At 31.7% G+C, this 16,544-nt stretch overlaps 2 protein-coding genes across 4 annotated transcripts in view; one reads left to right on the top strand and one right to left on the bottom strand.

Moving 5' to 3' along the window:
• LOC126748293 (DNA-directed RNA polymerase I subunit RPA1) overlaps positions 1 to 4,689 on the bottom strand; it is a 42,692-nt gene extending 38,003 nt beyond the window's left edge. Inside the window, exons 1-2 of the mRNA XM_050457423.1 lie at positions 4,291 to 4,689; positions 4,101 to 4,224 (exon numbers count right to left, since the gene is read on the bottom strand). Coding sequence (XP_050313380.1) covers positions 4,101 to 4,224; positions 4,291 to 4,454 — 288 coding nt within the window. The 5' untranslated portion in view covers positions 4,455 to 4,689. The remainder of the gene's footprint in view (positions 1 to 4,100; positions 4,225 to 4,290) is intronic.
• A 942-nt stretch (positions 4,690 to 5,631) lies between these two features.
• Positions 5,632 to 16,544, top strand: part of LOC126748300 (uncharacterized) — a 25,956-nt gene continuing 15,043 nt past the window's right edge. For 2 of the 3 annotated variants that reach the window (XM_050457453.1, XM_050457436.1), the window contains exons 1-4: positions 5,633 to 5,893; positions 6,077 to 6,382; positions 11,110 to 11,362; positions 11,425 to 11,952. In XM_050457453.1, the coding sequence (XP_050313410.1) occupies positions 5,789 to 5,893; positions 6,077 to 6,382; positions 11,110 to 11,362; positions 11,425 to 11,952 (1,192 nt within the window). In that variant the 5' untranslated portion in view covers positions 5,633 to 5,788. Of the gene's footprint in view, positions 5,894 to 6,076; positions 6,383 to 11,109; positions 11,363 to 11,424; positions 11,953 to 16,544 lie in introns of all 3 variants that reach the window. The other variant, XM_050457444.1, reaches the window with a different exon arrangement.

Raw genomic sequence — 16,544 nt, 5'->3', positions numbered from 1 at the left:
ATATGTCTTTTTCGTTTTCCCATTATTAATTTATCTGAGGGTGTTAAATATTAACATAATACAGATATTTACAGGATATAAATTAATTACATTGAAACAAATAAAAGAAATTACTTTTGTTTGCTAAGCATTCTAAGTTTTTAAAGTGGTTTCTACATTAGGGCATTCAGGGATATAACCATGATGGATTTTTTGCATTCTGCAACATTAATCAAAATAATTTTATATATGTAAATAATTTTATGTATACTCTGGTTCTTGATTAATAATATTAAATTAGCGAAAAGTAGCTAGAAACCTATGGATTCAGAGGAGTTGCTCTCGACTGGTTTCGTTCTTACCTATCTGGAAGAACACAAAGGGTATTCTTTGACAATGATATGTCATCCCGTCTGGATATGGATGCGGGTGTACCCCAGGGTTCTGTTCTTGGACCAATATTGTTCCTGCTATATGTCAATGATATCTCTCAAATTCCAATTAGGGGCAAATTTACTATCTTTGCGGATGATACAACATTACTTTGGCATGACACTGACACCAAGAGGTTAAAGAATATCGTTGATGAAGATTTAATTCTTGTAAAGTCATGGTGTGAATCTAATAGATTAACTTTTAATATTTCTAAAACTAATATTTTAACTTTTAAATGTAACCTTGGAACTGTCACTTTGCAAAATGAAACAATAAGTCCTTCTGAAACATGCAAAATTTTGGGCCTGACGATTGATAAGCAATTAAAATTTGAAAATCATATCTCCTCTTTAATAGGGAAGTTATCATCCAACTGTTATGCTATTAGAGTAATAACACATTCTCTGAGACTTGATGTGGCTAAAATTGCCTACCATGCTCTTATTGAGTCTCATCTGAGATATGGTATTGTGTTTTGGGGTGTGTGCTCTCAGTATTTGTTCAGCTCTCTATTTATTTTGCAAAAAAGAGCCATACGCTACATGTGTGCAGCTCTCTTTCGTAGCCCCTGTAGTCCATTACTTTTAAAACACTCTATCCTGACATTGCCATGCCTTTTTATTTTAGAGACTGTTTGTCTTATCCACAAAAAATATCGCCATCAGCTTGGCCCCCCCTCCTCGGGTTACAATCTAAGAACAACCTTCTCTTTACCTCTGCCTATCCCAAAAAGTGAGCAGATTAAGTCCTCTTTTGTGTACGGGGGCAGAAGGCTTTTTAACCACCTACCCATTTATATAAGGCTAATAAATTGTGAAAAACATTTTAGGAAAAATATAAAGAAACTTTTGCTTGCTAAAGCGTTTTATTCTCTAGACGAGTTTTTAAATACAATTTTTTGACAGTGAAGAGTTTTGCGCAGCGTAATGTAACTTCTTACTACCTTTTCTTTGGGTGTGTTCTATATTCTATGTAAGAATTGTTAAAATTTTTATATTTTTGTAAAAGATTATGTTGTCTATCTTTAACTATCTTTCTTAACTATCTTTAAAGTTTTATATAATGCTTTGTTAACAACAGGTGATGTTATGTAACAATAAAGCTATTTTTGACTTTAGTACTAAAGTACATTTAAAAATAACTTTGGGTTGTCTTTTACTGAAAGATCTGAATCTTTACCACTTATTAGCAAAATAAAATAGAATATAGGTGAAGCCAACTATATTGAGATCTAATTAAACCATACTTAAATATCTTCTTTATTTCTTACTCAACTCTTTGTTTTGTACTCTTTTAGTGTAACTCAGTGTGTAATTTTGAAGTATTTACAATTATTTGTTTGTGTTTTAACACAGAGTAAATAAATAAAAATGGATGTGCTTAGGGTTTAAATTATTTTTACCAATAGCTATGTTTGTCTTGATGAATCATGATTGGATAATTTTTTTAAAGTTTAATTCACAATGGGTCCGTGACATCACTTTAATCTGTCTATGAAATTACCCTTCAATCGAATGCTGGAAGTAAGCAATAGGGTTAAATTCACAATTGAATTTAACCATATTGCTTACTTCCACAATTTGAAAGAATTCTCTATTTGAAAGATATTTTAAAGAGTTTATAGTGTATACCTCTAATACCATAGTTTTCTAACATTTTAAGGAGTCTCACATGGTAAACTGTGTAAAAAGCATTAGCTAGGTTTGAAAATACTGTAAAACATTGCCTGTATAAATTTTAGTTATTACCAACATTGGTCATAAAAGTATAAATAGCATCCCTTGTACCATATCCCTCAAAAAAATTTTTTCATAATACTATATTATGCTTTAAAAAATCAATGTCAATTCTGGTCATATTAAATAGAAATAATAATAAGGTACAGGAAATAAAAATTAAATAACAAATATAAAGTAATAACAATAATACAACTGAAAAAATCCTATTTAGTCTAAGAACAATATAAATACAAAGCCTTACAAATGAACTTTCCAATGCAAAATCTGTGAAAGACAACATTTACATTTTTAAGACACATATTGATCACACCATTAAAAAATAAATTCTTTAACTTTCCTTCTAAGAAATATAAATCACTTGTTGACAGGTCTGTACTATTAACACTTTATCATGCTTTCAATCTCATTGTGATTATGCAATTTTGCCTTTGGCCACACCCTTCATGCTAAGGCAATTTTTCACGACAGAGTAGGGTGATTAGTGTGACCCAAGGTCTGTCAAGGTCAATCTTTTATTGTATTCAAATTTTTAACCCTTCCCTCATTATCCATATTCAGTCTGGTTTATACTAAACAAAATCTTAATCAATATGAAATGCCAAGTAACTGTCATGGTCACAATATTGGAGTAAATGAAGACTTAAGGGTTAATTATGTGAGGCTTAATAAATCATGTATTAATTATTTTGGTTGTATTTTTAATAAATTGCCAAGACATGTTATGAGAATGAATGATAACAAGCAATTTTACAACTGTGTGAAAAAATATTTGTTGGCTAAGGCATTCTACAGCTTTAATGAATTTTTAGATCTTAATCAGTCAAATATTTTACTCAATTTCCATAACTATTATATTATTGCTGTAAGAGTAATTCTGATTTTATATTTACAAAATTTTAATTCTTCCCCTCCTGATGTTTTTTAATAAGTATAGTTGTTTTGTGAAGAACTTTATCTTAATGATATATCATGTTCCTGTAGGTTAAGTTTATTGTGTCTTAATTTTGAAAACTCTGTTATTTTAGTCCAAATAGTATGTGCACTTAATACAATCTCATAAGTGTAATATTATGAGAACATTTCAAATTATTTTATTTATCAAATTATTTTATATATTTTATTATATATATTTTTGGCAACATCCAAGAAAATACTAAAAATTCTTTCTAGTTTTTTTTGTACTACAAAGTGAGTAAATTCAGGTATAAATCCAGGATTATCTCATTACATTTGAAAGAAAACTCAGTTAGAGGGTGTACAAATAAATGTATTTCCTTAAACTTCCTCCATTTCAGATGTAACTTTAGTATATAAAAGGAAATCAGGTTTATAAAGTTACAGTCAAGATATTTATTGCTATTACCCATATTGCTAACAAATACTAAATATTGAGTAAGTCTATTATAGAACAGTTCTTGATTATTAAATAAAAGCGGTTAATATGATATTACATGAGATAATTACTAGAAACATAGGATAATACATTTTTTTTTTTAAATAAAGATTATTAAGGAATTTTTCTGTATTTGTCCTTACTATGGTATTGAGTCCATGGGGACAGACTATATAACTGCACCATATTCAAAATGCAGTCTTGTCGAACTATTATGAGAAGTACGATCTGTCTGAAGTGTTTAGTATTTCTGATATTGAAACCTAGAATCCTTAAATCTGTAGTTATGTCATTTTAATAATTGAGTTGCGATGATTTTAACTTGCCAATTGCTGTGACTATTATACTATTTTTAAGCTACTACTTAAGTCTACTAATGATTTTATGTTTTTTTACTTAGTAATAATTATGTTATTATTATTTCTGTAATGAAAAAAGGTATGTAGGAATTCTTATTTTTAATGATTATTTTTCATTTACAATACTTAAAAATAAGTAGGACTTAAATATTAATTATAAGAAATAAACATTGAAAAAATAACCTATGTACTTACTTTATGAAATAAAGGATTTTCACATGGTACCGGTAAGTCAATAAAGCCAAAATGCCCAGGGCATAATGTAATATTCTTGTTGCAGGTTCCACAAGGAGCACTTCGGTCTGTGCAAGGACCAAGTCTACAAGACAACAAAATTTTTTAAAGATTTCTATGTATTGCAACTTATAATGAACATTTGGCTTACCTGTTGTCATACAATCCCCCCAAAATGGGGTGCCCCAGTGAGTCTAATGTTAAAGGGGTCACAATTTGCAGTACACTGATGTCTTTAATCTCCTTTTCCGTGAATATTGAAAAGGTGACATTTTCGGGTTCAAAGTGTTTTGGAACCGAGCGGGTTTTTATCATCTTGACCACTGAAGGGAATGACCGGAAGCCCTTTTAAATGTTCATAAAGTATAGTTATCCACTAGCATAAATTGAAAACATGCTGTGTGCTGTGATGATAAAATTGAGGTTAGGTAAGGTTCAACTTTTATACAAATGAATCTACAAAATACATAGAAGTAAAGTCTTGTTCTAACAGGATAATAAAAACACTTGTGACGACTTTCCTCATACAACAGTAATAAAATGAATATAAAATAAAAAATGTAAAGAAGAACAAAATCTTATATATTTAAATAGTACACAAAAAAAATAAAAAAATTAAATGTTAGGCATAAATTAATACTACTGTTGTTAGCTAACGAGGGTAGGCAACCAGTCACTCAAGAAATAAAAAGGTTCCCCCCCCTATAGTGTGTTTTATATGTCATTCATGGCGATAGTACCAAGAAGAAGAAGAAGAAAAATACATTGAGATTTACCATGTTTACACACAACCGTTAATGCGAATTAATATAAAACGCATGTGTAGATACCCGTAAATTGTCTTAGCGTTTCTAATTGGCATCTTTTTAAAACGTTTTCAAAATGTTGATTCTTGTGAAGCGGACGCTAGCTTCACACACACACAGTGACCTAAATCGAGAACGCGGCATAAGTCGGTTGCCAGCGATCTATCTATAGTACGCGCTTGCTGTACAATGGGCATATTTCCTGAAATTCCCAGGGGATTTTAATAATTTTTTGTCCAGATATTAACAATGAATACCTAAATCGAATAATGATAGTTCCAATTAGGTCAGAGATCTCTTTTCCATTTGACTTTTTAATTAATTTTCACAACGAAAGTTTGGTTTTTAATGGTTTGCAACTACCATAATTCGACCTAGGTATTTATTGTTAAGATCTAAACAAAAAAATATTAAAATCCCTTGGGAATTTCAGGAGATATGGGCATTAAATTGAGTAAATTACAGCAACCGCGGACTATAAATAAGTTGACGACCGACATATGCTGCGTTCTCGATTTATTCGACGTTATCTTTTTACAAATGACAGCGACCAAACCAAGAACGCAGCATATGTCGGTTGCTAGCGACCTATTTATAGTACGCGCTCGCTGTTATTTAATCAATACAATGAGTATAATATCTGTATACAATGTCATGTGTAAACTTAGTAATTGACGTTTTAACTGTCACTGCCTATTCAGACTTCAAATAAATGTTTACATTTTACAAAGGTCCATTTAAATAAATGTATTTAACAATAATTCTGTTTTTGCAAATATATATATAGTTTTTAAGTACTAGACTTGTGAGAAAGTAAAGATTCTGAATATAAAATATAACAAAATGGCAGACTGCATTTTATGCCAAAGTGCCAAAGTTCCTCACACTTCAGTTTTTTTATCTGTGAATTGGGACAAACTGGAAACTATCATGGAACCAACATTCACTGTAAGTATAAAACTATGTTTATTCGTTACTTTTTCGCCAAAAGACTTACCTGTAATAGTTAGTTCTTACTAGACAGACTTCTATCAGACCAAAATGACTTCCTAGTAGATTGTATAACACTTTTTAATTTTCATGTCATAAAACAGATGCAAATAATTTCTATTGAAGTTCGTGCATTTTTAGGACATCAAAGTTATTGAACAAGAATCAATATGCCAAAAGTGTGACCAGTTAATTTGTACATACCATGAATTTAAAACATCCATCCTTTCAAATGAAAAAACACTTAAAACCCATGTGGAAAATTCTAAGTCAAATGTATTAGAAGAACTGCTAGTTCTAGCTGGCCAACTGGACAAGTACAACAAGGAAAAACCAGTAACCTGCTGTAGGACTTGTTATCAAGTTACGCCACAAAAGAACAGGATCAAGTTGGATTCTTACCAGAATTTTTTAGGCACAATGGTCCTTACTTGTTTACCAGGGCTTGTAAGAAAACACTTTATAGATAATTAATTTTAATTTAGTTCTAGATTGAAGCTATTTATACTAGATGTTTTAGGAAGGTACTACCAAACTTTAAGGGGATAAATATTACATAAAAATATTCTTATAGATTCCAATTTAAAGCAGTACTAAAAGAGATACAGGGTGTCAGAGTTTAATTTTTAATTTCTTAAATTACTTTGAAAAAAATTGCTATAACAAATAAAACAAGAGTAAAGAGAAAGTGAGGCTGTATTTTTGGAAACCTTTTATTTATAAAAACTATACCCTTGACCAAAAACCTTCACTCTAACTTTTACAATTTTTTTTTAATTCTGTTACAATGTATATTTTGTTGTGATATAATCCCATATTTAAATTTAGTAACACCATCCTGAAACATCCTGTATACTGTATCTTTTCGACGCGTTTATAACCACTAAAACATAGACTGGCTTGATATCAGTATAAAGCTATATTTTAGCGAGTAAGAGTCTTACCCCGTTCGCTTACAATGTCTTATTTATTTATTAATGGAATCCATTTGCAAAAGTATTACATAGCATACCCATACAAACATATATATTCAGATACAAAACTATCTATAAATCAGTGAAAGGTATAGATGAGTTAATTAATTAAAGCCCCCTATGAAATAATATTCTTTAACTGCCCCTTAAAAGATGTTATCCTAAAGTCAAAAAAGTTTATCTGTCCTGACAGACCATTAGCACTTCGAGCCATTCGTGTAATTGGCTCATTAATGCCATAATTGGTATGGTGGAATGGGACTGATAATATTTCTGATTGTCTATTTAAAACCTTATGCATAAAACATAAGTCGAGTAATGTTCTTCGTGACTCTAATGTGGGTAAGTTCAGGTTATCAGTCTTAAGTGTTATGTCATCATATGGTTGCGCTCGAATGACATCATGTCTGAGTCAACAGCTGTCAGAGTCTAAATATTAGTAAATATTAGCTATACCTTTCATCATTATTGCATTTGCTTTGGAGACTGCCCTAAACCATGAAAACACCCATTTGTCTTAAGTTTTCAAAACGTTTTGAGTCTAGATCCGATCTCATACATTTTAAGGATCAGATCAAGAGGAAATACAATAAACAAAAAAGTTACTGGCATAAACATAACCTCACTCATATTTTTTTTCACACAGAAATAAACACAAACTAATCAAAAATCAATTTAAAAAAAATATCCGTGCAACCTCACTTTTACGTTCTTCACTGTATTTTTTGCAAATCTATTCGCTCTTTTGATAATTTATTATTTTCTGCATTTTTATTTGGTTTGGATGTCTTAACTGTTAATGTATATGAGACATTAATATTAAATAAATTAAAACTAATACTTAGAAATATAATGCTCCAACTCAAAAAAAATATAAAAAAATTTATATCAATATTTATTGTTTATTATTCTGCCCTCCATAAGCTAATGGGCGTATTACATGCCACCTATTACGATAAACTTCACTAAAATGAAAGATATGGAGTTTATAGTAATTTTTTCTTAAAAAATCAGTGGCATTAATAAAAATTGCAACTTGTTTTTAGATTTTGAGTTATGGCAGATACGCCTATTTTCCTTAGTATCGTTTTACCATTTGCTTATTAAATTAAAAGATGTCTGAACTATGAAATTTAATACATATAGAATAATGTTTGAATATTTTTATCAACTTATAAAAAGTGATTAAGTAATAAAAATACATTCGTTAAAATTCAGTTTTATTGCCTCAAATTCAAAAAAATCTTACAAGATTCCAAATGATTCAACAAAAAAATTCATATGTCGTCGTCTTCTTCTACCATTTCAGATTCTTCAGAAAGAACCGGTAACTTTTCCCAAAACGCAAGCCTATTTTATGGAAGTACAGGCCCAAGTTTAGTCAAAATAGAACTTTTTTTTTCAGCTGGTATCCCTGTTTGTAATTCTAGGCAAAATCTCTGGAAACCCTTTTTTTTGCACTTTGGCGTTTAGAAAATTTAACTCGACAAAATCGTCACAAAAGCTACATTTGTAAGTCAAAGTAAACACTCCTCGTGAAAACTGGATGTCCACTATTTTATTTAGGTATGGTCGACTTGGTTTAATATTTTTAATTTTATATTGAGAGCTGTGGTCTAACCAATTGTAGAAATTATTATGTTGCATATTTATTACCAAAACTTTACCACTGTTTGCATTTTGTACACAGTCTTCAAAATCAGGAAAATCATAAACTTTTCCTTTTTTTTTAAGGTACATCTCAACCTGGTGGTGGAATGAATTCGCCGACATGAAAGTGTGGCCGGGCTCAAAATATTTAATTTCCAGTTTTTCAAGGCTGATTTCATCTGAATTTACTATGCTGACAAAAAATGATAAAAGTGCCCAATTTTTATTTTGTGCTGAGCAATTATCAAGCCACAGAATTATATGTTTGTCATCCCTATGTCGTAAAAAAAATGAATAAAATGTGCTAATGATATCACTTTTTGAGCGTCCGGCCACACCTTCATGCCAAATAACTGCTATGGGCTTCCTGTTCTTTTGTTTAGTCCCCACTGGTAAAAAAGATTCATTGAATGCTATGATTCTCCCCGTAAATATTACTTCCTTCAAGGATTCATATCTTAGAAGCATGATTACCTAAAATACAAAAGTTAACTTAATTAACAAATTTTTTAGATATCAAACTTTATACCTTTTGCAAATCAGCAGAATATATGGCTGTTCCACTAGTATCATTCTTATCATTTTCGTAGCATTTTCGTAACTGTAGCTTTTTTCTTATGAATCGTATATTCTTTGCAAACAGAACAATTAGGTTCAGGTTCATCCCTCTTATGTTGTGAGTCTTTTTCATGCAAGAAATACTTCTCACAAACAATACATTCTTCGTGATCCAACTTCACAAAAGATATATTCATTGATTGTAGTGTTTTTCTATATAACTCGTAGGAACATACAATATTTGGTTCTTTTATTTTCAAATCATTGTACATCATCTGAATATTGAGATCTGTAGGTAAATATTTTCGGTTGGGAGCATGCACCCTGCGATAGTGTGATATGGAAGGCTCAAAAGAATTAATATGATTTATTATGGACGTTCTGTCTATTTTGTTGGTAGGTGAATGACTGCCACGACGATCCGAAGTTGCTTGCAAAGAACCATTAGGAGTATTTTTAAGCACAGTACGTAAACATTTGTCCACTTTGTTGTTGAAACCCATAGTTGCTAAAAAGAAAGTTTTGCAAACTTCTTGGTCAATACCCCTATCTTCTGGACAAACATAAGTCACAGTAAAATTTCTGCGTGAATTTAAACCAGCAGTAATTTTTTTTGACAGGTACTTTTTTTGTTTTAGAGTACATATTGTTTTTTCGTTCTTGTGGTGTCATTGCCCAAAACGCTTGGTTAATTTGTACTCGCCTTTCATCTGAAATTTTACTGATACATTTTTTTTGTATACAGCAGAACAAGGTTGTTTGACGCGATGCTTATTTTTTAAATTTTCCAATTTAAGAAGATTCCTTTCTCTAAGTGGGATCTTTCTCTTCCTTTTTGTCCCGCGTGTCGTAAAATGTTCATCGACGTGAGTTAGTAGCTTTTCCATGATAAATTTTACTGATTCCTCAATCGTCTCATTACCATCATCTTTCTCTACAAAAATTTTATTTGTTGGGCTTTCCAACATATTTTCTTCCGATTCACTTGATTCCATATCTGAACTAGAAACATGATAATCCGGATCATTTGCCTCAGTCTCACTACGATTTGTTTTTGAGCAACTTGCTAAAGATCGATAAACTTCCTTTTGCTCTTTAAGCTGTTTGTTTAATTCGGTTGTTAAAGCCAAAATTTTTTTTGTTCTGGAAGTTAAAATTATAAAATTACATTTATATTTTTGTACTACAATAAATACTAAAATCCCTCTTAGAAAAAGAAACTGAATTATTTTCAGCAATAAAGAATATTCCACTTACCAGTATATTATTTGTATTGAGTAATAATATATTACAATCCAATAATACTTTGCATCAGCCAAGAACCAACTCAATTAACGCCACCAAAATGATTTGACTGTGACAGACGTAAACAACAGCCTAACTGACAGCCGTTAATAGTAACACATTTAATACTTTATAGTATCAGAGGCGGAGCATTTATGCCACATTTAAAGTATTTGCATTTTCGTAACTACCAAAGGGTTGCTAAATGCTACGCTAAAAGGGCGAATGTGACAAAATGCATGTAGATATGCCCTTTTAGCGTAAAAATTGTTGGATACGACCCTTTGGCATAGTAATATGTGTGTATTGCAAATAGCTAATATTTTATTGGGATTTTTAAGTTAGATGGACAGCAGATACGCCTTTTAGCATTACAAATAAGGTGATATATATTATGGGCTATCCAACAAGCCTTTAACCCAATTTTCGATAAAATGTCAGATCCAACAACTTTACGTTAAGCAGGGCAGTATTGTTTGTATAGCTTCCCTTTGACATATCGAGTTTATTAGCGCTCTCGGGAGACCGCTAACAAACGCTTAAAGTGTCTTATACGGTGACGTCATGACTTGATCGCTCGAATGAGATGTCTTAAAGACGCTTACTCGCTAAAATATGGCTTAAGTAAACCTGTGTCAGTTTTTTATTATCTTGAGTGGGCCTATCCTACAAATTCTACTATTTAAAATTTAATTTAAACATTTTTAGAATATATTTCTAACTGAAGAATGCTTTATATGCTCTCTCTGCCATAATACTTTGGTAGCATTTTACCAGTTTGTCAATATGTGCCAGGACATTGTGAAAAATAAGAAAGCATCTAAAAAACCTGTTGAAGAATATGAATCTTCTCCGAAAAAGCCTAAGTTAGATGCCGATGTGGGTAAAAGTGATGGTACATCTAGTGAATCTGAAGAACCATTGCTTCTGGCAACTAAATATGAAGAATATAATAATGATGGTAATATTGATATGTCTTACAAAAAGACCTGATTTTTATCAATTTGTTTTAATTGTTATTAGATCCTATAAAAGTTAAACCAAAAGGAAAGAGAAAAAGTATATATATGACTAATAAAACAACATATAGAAAGCAGTTAGAAAGAAAAGCGAAAACAATGAGGAAAAGTGTGCCTACTAAGCCTGTTAAATCTAAAAGAGGTAGACCAAGAAAAAAAGAAAGGAACACAAAAATTGATCAGTTAGGAGACAAACCTACAGTTGAATCCGAACCCTTAGAATTGCCAGAAACTGTCGAGGATAAGCAAACACATACTGATGAACCGACTAGCAGTACTAAACGTTTTACGAGAAATTCATTAAAAAAAACTGAACCGAAACCGCCATCACCAGTACAGATTGAGAAAAATAAAAATGAGATTCATCAGTGTCAAATTTGTCAGTTTACATGTCCGGCACAGGAGAGTGTTATTTGGACCCATTTACGTGAACATAAGACGTCTTTGCCCTCGGGGGCTAATTGTTGGAAATGTGGAGCCATGTTCCATTCAATGAGGGGTATTATCTCACATTTTGCCATACATGATATGGGTAAGTTTTATTTTTGGAGTATCATAGCATATTTATTTATTCATTTTACACTCTTACAAATTCAATTAATTGTAATTTCCAAGTAAGAGTCAAATCACAAGACAATTTTACCACTAACCAAAAGTCTCAATTTTCCTGCAGAAAGTGCAATGAAGCATGGCCGAACAAATCTTAAACACTAATGTATACATCTAATTTTCTATTGCTATTAACTATTTTAAGTTGTTTACCCCTACAAAGTGACCAGTATTTAAAACATGTTCAGCCGAACTTGACTTTTCAACTCTTCCATAAATGAGATTTACTTTTAAAAGATACTTTTAAGAAAACAAATATCTTTGCCAAAAAGGCTGATGCTGATGATTTTACTTCGCAAAAATAGTTAGATTTATAAATCAAACATTTATATAATAAACATAGCATTTTAGAGTTAGAAGCATACACATTTTTTAAAAGACTCTGTTTTAGACAAAGTGATTTACAGTATCAAGCATGGAGGGATTTTCAAAGAAACATGTTTGGGGTTATTAACCACAAATACATTAGCAAGTTTCCTTCACTAAACAAAAACAGTAAAAAAGTTGGTGAGTTCGAAGGATAAATCACAAAAAGAAAAACCAGTTAATATAGTTGAAAATTGGTCCTCTCAGTCTTTTAATGGAAAATAATTTGATGTTCTTAATAAGGGTTTTAACTTTGTACCAGTATCCAACTGCAGAAACAACCTGGAGACGACAAGAATGTCGGCTATGTTGACATAACAATTATCCTAGTTTTGTAATTATGTGATTTTAATGTTTGTATAGACCCTGCTTAGTCCCTTCTCATGCATCTTAATATGCCCTTTTATTTATTGTTGAGATTTTAACTTTTGACCTTGCCAGTAGCACGATAGCTGGTTATAGGGGAGACCGAGGATACAATGGACACCAGGATAGAATGGACATGTTTAAAACTCCCGCTTAATATGTATTTGAAGCGCCCACATATGGTAAATTAATGCAATAACTACCGAACAATCGTTTGGCATTCGCAAGGTAGCAAGCATTGAGTGTGGTTATTTTTATCGATATTTTCCTGTTTCAGCCAGTCTGTTTGTAACTTTTACGGTAAGTAATGTAACCATTTATTATTTTCTATGCAACACTTTTTAATATCTAATTATTTTAGTGGTGATGTGCATTATAGAATATGGTTATAAGAAACAAATAATTGAAATTGCTTGTTTAGTTTTCTAGGAAAAAGAATAATTTTACTATAGGGTCAATGGGGGATACAATGGACGGATGTCCATAGTATCCCCTATTGTCCATTGTATCCCCAGAATGTTTTTATTTTTTATTTATTTTTTTATTTCAGATGGTGAGAGAGTATAAAAAGAAAACCGACAGGGAATTCCCTGATGGAGATCTAAGAAGAGCTGTAGAGGATGTCTTAAATAATATTGGTAGCTTGCGAAAAGTTTCGGAGAGGTATAATGTTACTAAGTCTCGTTTAGCTATTTATGTGAAAAGGGCTAGAGAGCAGAGGATAGAAAATATATCTTTAAAACCAAATTTTAAACATCGTCAAATTTTTTCTCCAGAAATGGAACAAGCATTAGCTGAATATTTACTCAAATATTCATCTATGTTCTATGGATTAACTCCAAAAAAAACTAGACAACTAGCATTTCAGTTTGCGTCTCGAAATAAGCTTTTAATCCCGGATTCTTGGGCAACACAAGCAATGGCTGGCGAGGAGTGGTTTGCCGGTTTTTTGAGGAGAAATCCAGAGCTCTCAATTCGAAAACCGGAAGCAAGGAAGCGTTTAACAAAACAGTTGTTGGGGAATTCTTTGGCAAGCTCAAAACTGTTTACAGCCGGCATAACTATGAGGCAAGCCAAATTTTTAATTTAGACGAAACAGGGGTTACTACAGCACCACCTGTTGAAAAAATTGTAGGAAAAAAGGGAGAAAAGCAAATAGGGCAAGTAACATCTAAAGAACGCGGTGAGCTAGTAACCCAAGTTGGAATAATTTCTGCAAATGGAAATGCATTACCACCAGTATGGATTTTTCCCAGAATACGTTTTGACGACCATCGCATGATGTCTGGAGCTATGCAAGGATCTATGGGTCTTGTGAATAAATCTGGCTGGATGACAACAGATAATTTTATTAAAGTTCTTCAGTTTTTTCAACGAAATATCAGATGTAGTAAAAATAACCCTGTGTTACTGATATTGGATAACCATGAATCCCATTTAAGTGATGATGGCATAACATTTTGCAAAGAAAATGGTATTGAAGTTTTGACCTTACCTCCGCATACATCAAATAAATTACAACCTCTTGACCGATCTGTTTTTGGACCTTTCAAGAGATATTTTTCTGAAGCTGCCAATTCTTGGATGATGATTCATCCAAATGAAACTCTTTCTATTTACTCACTTGCGGAGGCTATGCTCAAAGGCCTGGGATCGTGCTGCTACACCAGAAAATATAAAGTCTGGCTTTCGTAAAAGTGGAATTTTTCCTTTTGATCGGGACATATTTCAAGAACACGAGTTTTGGTGTTCGTCAGTTTCAGATCGACCTGCTCCAGATGTCATTACCAATCAATCTGGTGGAAGCTGTATTTTCGCCGAAACAGAAAACCTAGATGAAAACCTAATTCCAGCCACTGACGGAAATCGCGTTGCCGATGAAACCTCAATTCCTAGCACTAGCGTTACTGGGACTGCTAAAAGTCTTTTAAATATATCTAACTTTATTACACCAGACAAAATAAGTCCTTATCCAAAGGCGGAACCCCGAAAACCTATGAGAAAAGGAAGAAAACGAGGAAAATGTATGATAGTTACTGACACTCCAGAAAAAGAAGAATTATTGGCAAGAAAGAAGCCTCCTCCAAAAAAGTTTAAGGAGATTAAGAGAAAAGTTCTAGTAGAAAGTGACTCTAGTGATGAAGAGATAAATGAAGAACTAACAAAAGATTCCTCCTCAGAGTGGGAGGAAGAAGAAGAGACAGTTCAGGATACCCACGATGTAGAAAAAGGCGGTTTTATTGTTGTCAAAGTTTCGGGAAAAACACCATTTTCTGGAAGAAATTATGTTGCTCGGGTAGAACGAAAACTTTTCGACTTTTTCAGGTTCGATTTTTTAAAAGAATGATTCCATCAAATCGCTTCAAAATTACAGAAGAAGAATCTTCTTTTGTAACATTCGGAGAAGTAATAGCTGTGCTTCCAAAAGATATTGAAGACAAGCGTCCTCGTTTCAAAGATTCGATTTATTTCAACGCAGATTTGACAGAATTTAGTTTAACTTAAATAAAAGTTGAAAATTTGTTGCTTCCTAAATAAATATTTACTCTAAGACTTTTTGTCTTTATTAGTAAATGAATGTCCAAAATATCCCCATATCATATTCATTATTGCCCCAGAGCAGGGGATACATTGGACAAATGACCAAAAATTTTTGATCCCGGCTTAAAAATATTTTTAAATTTATTTGGATAATGCTATGTAGTAATATATTATGACAAAAGTTTGTTTATTACATTAATAAAACCTTATGGATAGAGATTTCTTCGAAAAAAAGTTAGAGATCATTTAATCAAATTTGTCCCATGTATCCTTGGTCTCCCCTATGTTGTGACGAAAACCCTCATTGTATATCCCTGAATATGGACATCTTATATGTCCGAAACATGTAGGATAGATGATTTTTAAATAAATTTAGTGGAGGATGACAGAAACAATTTTAGTTACCCTTTGACTTATTAACTCCACTGCAAGTATGGACTACTTCTTCAACTTCAAAATTATATTGTTTACCAAAAATTCATCAACCTGGCAATAAAATGAGACCAATTGTCTCGACTATAGAATCTCCAATTTACAGCATTTCAAAATTTTTAGTAAAACAATTTGGAACATTCAAACTATCTTATAAATATTTTTCAGTCAAAAACAGCCAACAGTTTATTTTAAAAGTCAATAATTTAATTCTAGGTGAAAATTAAATTCTTGTTTCTTTCGATGTATCTTCCTTGTTCACAAGCATTCCTATGTCAAAATTTTGGAATGTCTGATTAAAATTTTGGACAGTGATGTTCAAGAAATAAATTATCAAAATTTTACATGTCAAAATATGTTTCAATATAACAACTCATACTATGAACGACTAGAAGGTACAACCATGGGGAATGGCCTCTCTCCCTTTCTAGGAATGCTCTTAATCAATGGTTTTGAGTTAAATGCAAATGAATAATTTCCACGAGTTTGGTTAAGATATGTTGATGATGTGTTTGACAAAAGCAAATGCAATATGGATTACTTTATAAAACAACTCAATAACTGTTTTCCATCAATTCAATTTACCTTCGAGCAAATAATTAACTTTCAATGTTAGATATTCTTGTCACTAAAATTAATAATCAGTTAGAATTTGACATTGATTTTGTTATAGAAAAGAAACAAATCATTTTGGATCCAGAACTAGTGACTTAATTGTTTTGAACATAAAATGGTTAGCATGCATTTTTTAGTACATTTTTTGGTCTAATTTCCTCCAAGCAGATGTAATAGATAAATAAAAACCAATAA

This window comes from Anthonomus grandis, chromosome 2 (assembly GCF_022605725.1).
Source record: "Anthonomus grandis grandis chromosome 2, icAntGran1.3, whole genome shotgun sequence".
Taxonomy (NCBI): Eukaryota; Metazoa; Arthropoda; class Insecta; order Coleoptera; family Curculionidae; genus Anthonomus; species Anthonomus grandis.
The sequence above is the reverse complement of the archived record's forward strand: the minus strand, read 5'-3'. Positions and strand labels throughout refer to the sequence as shown.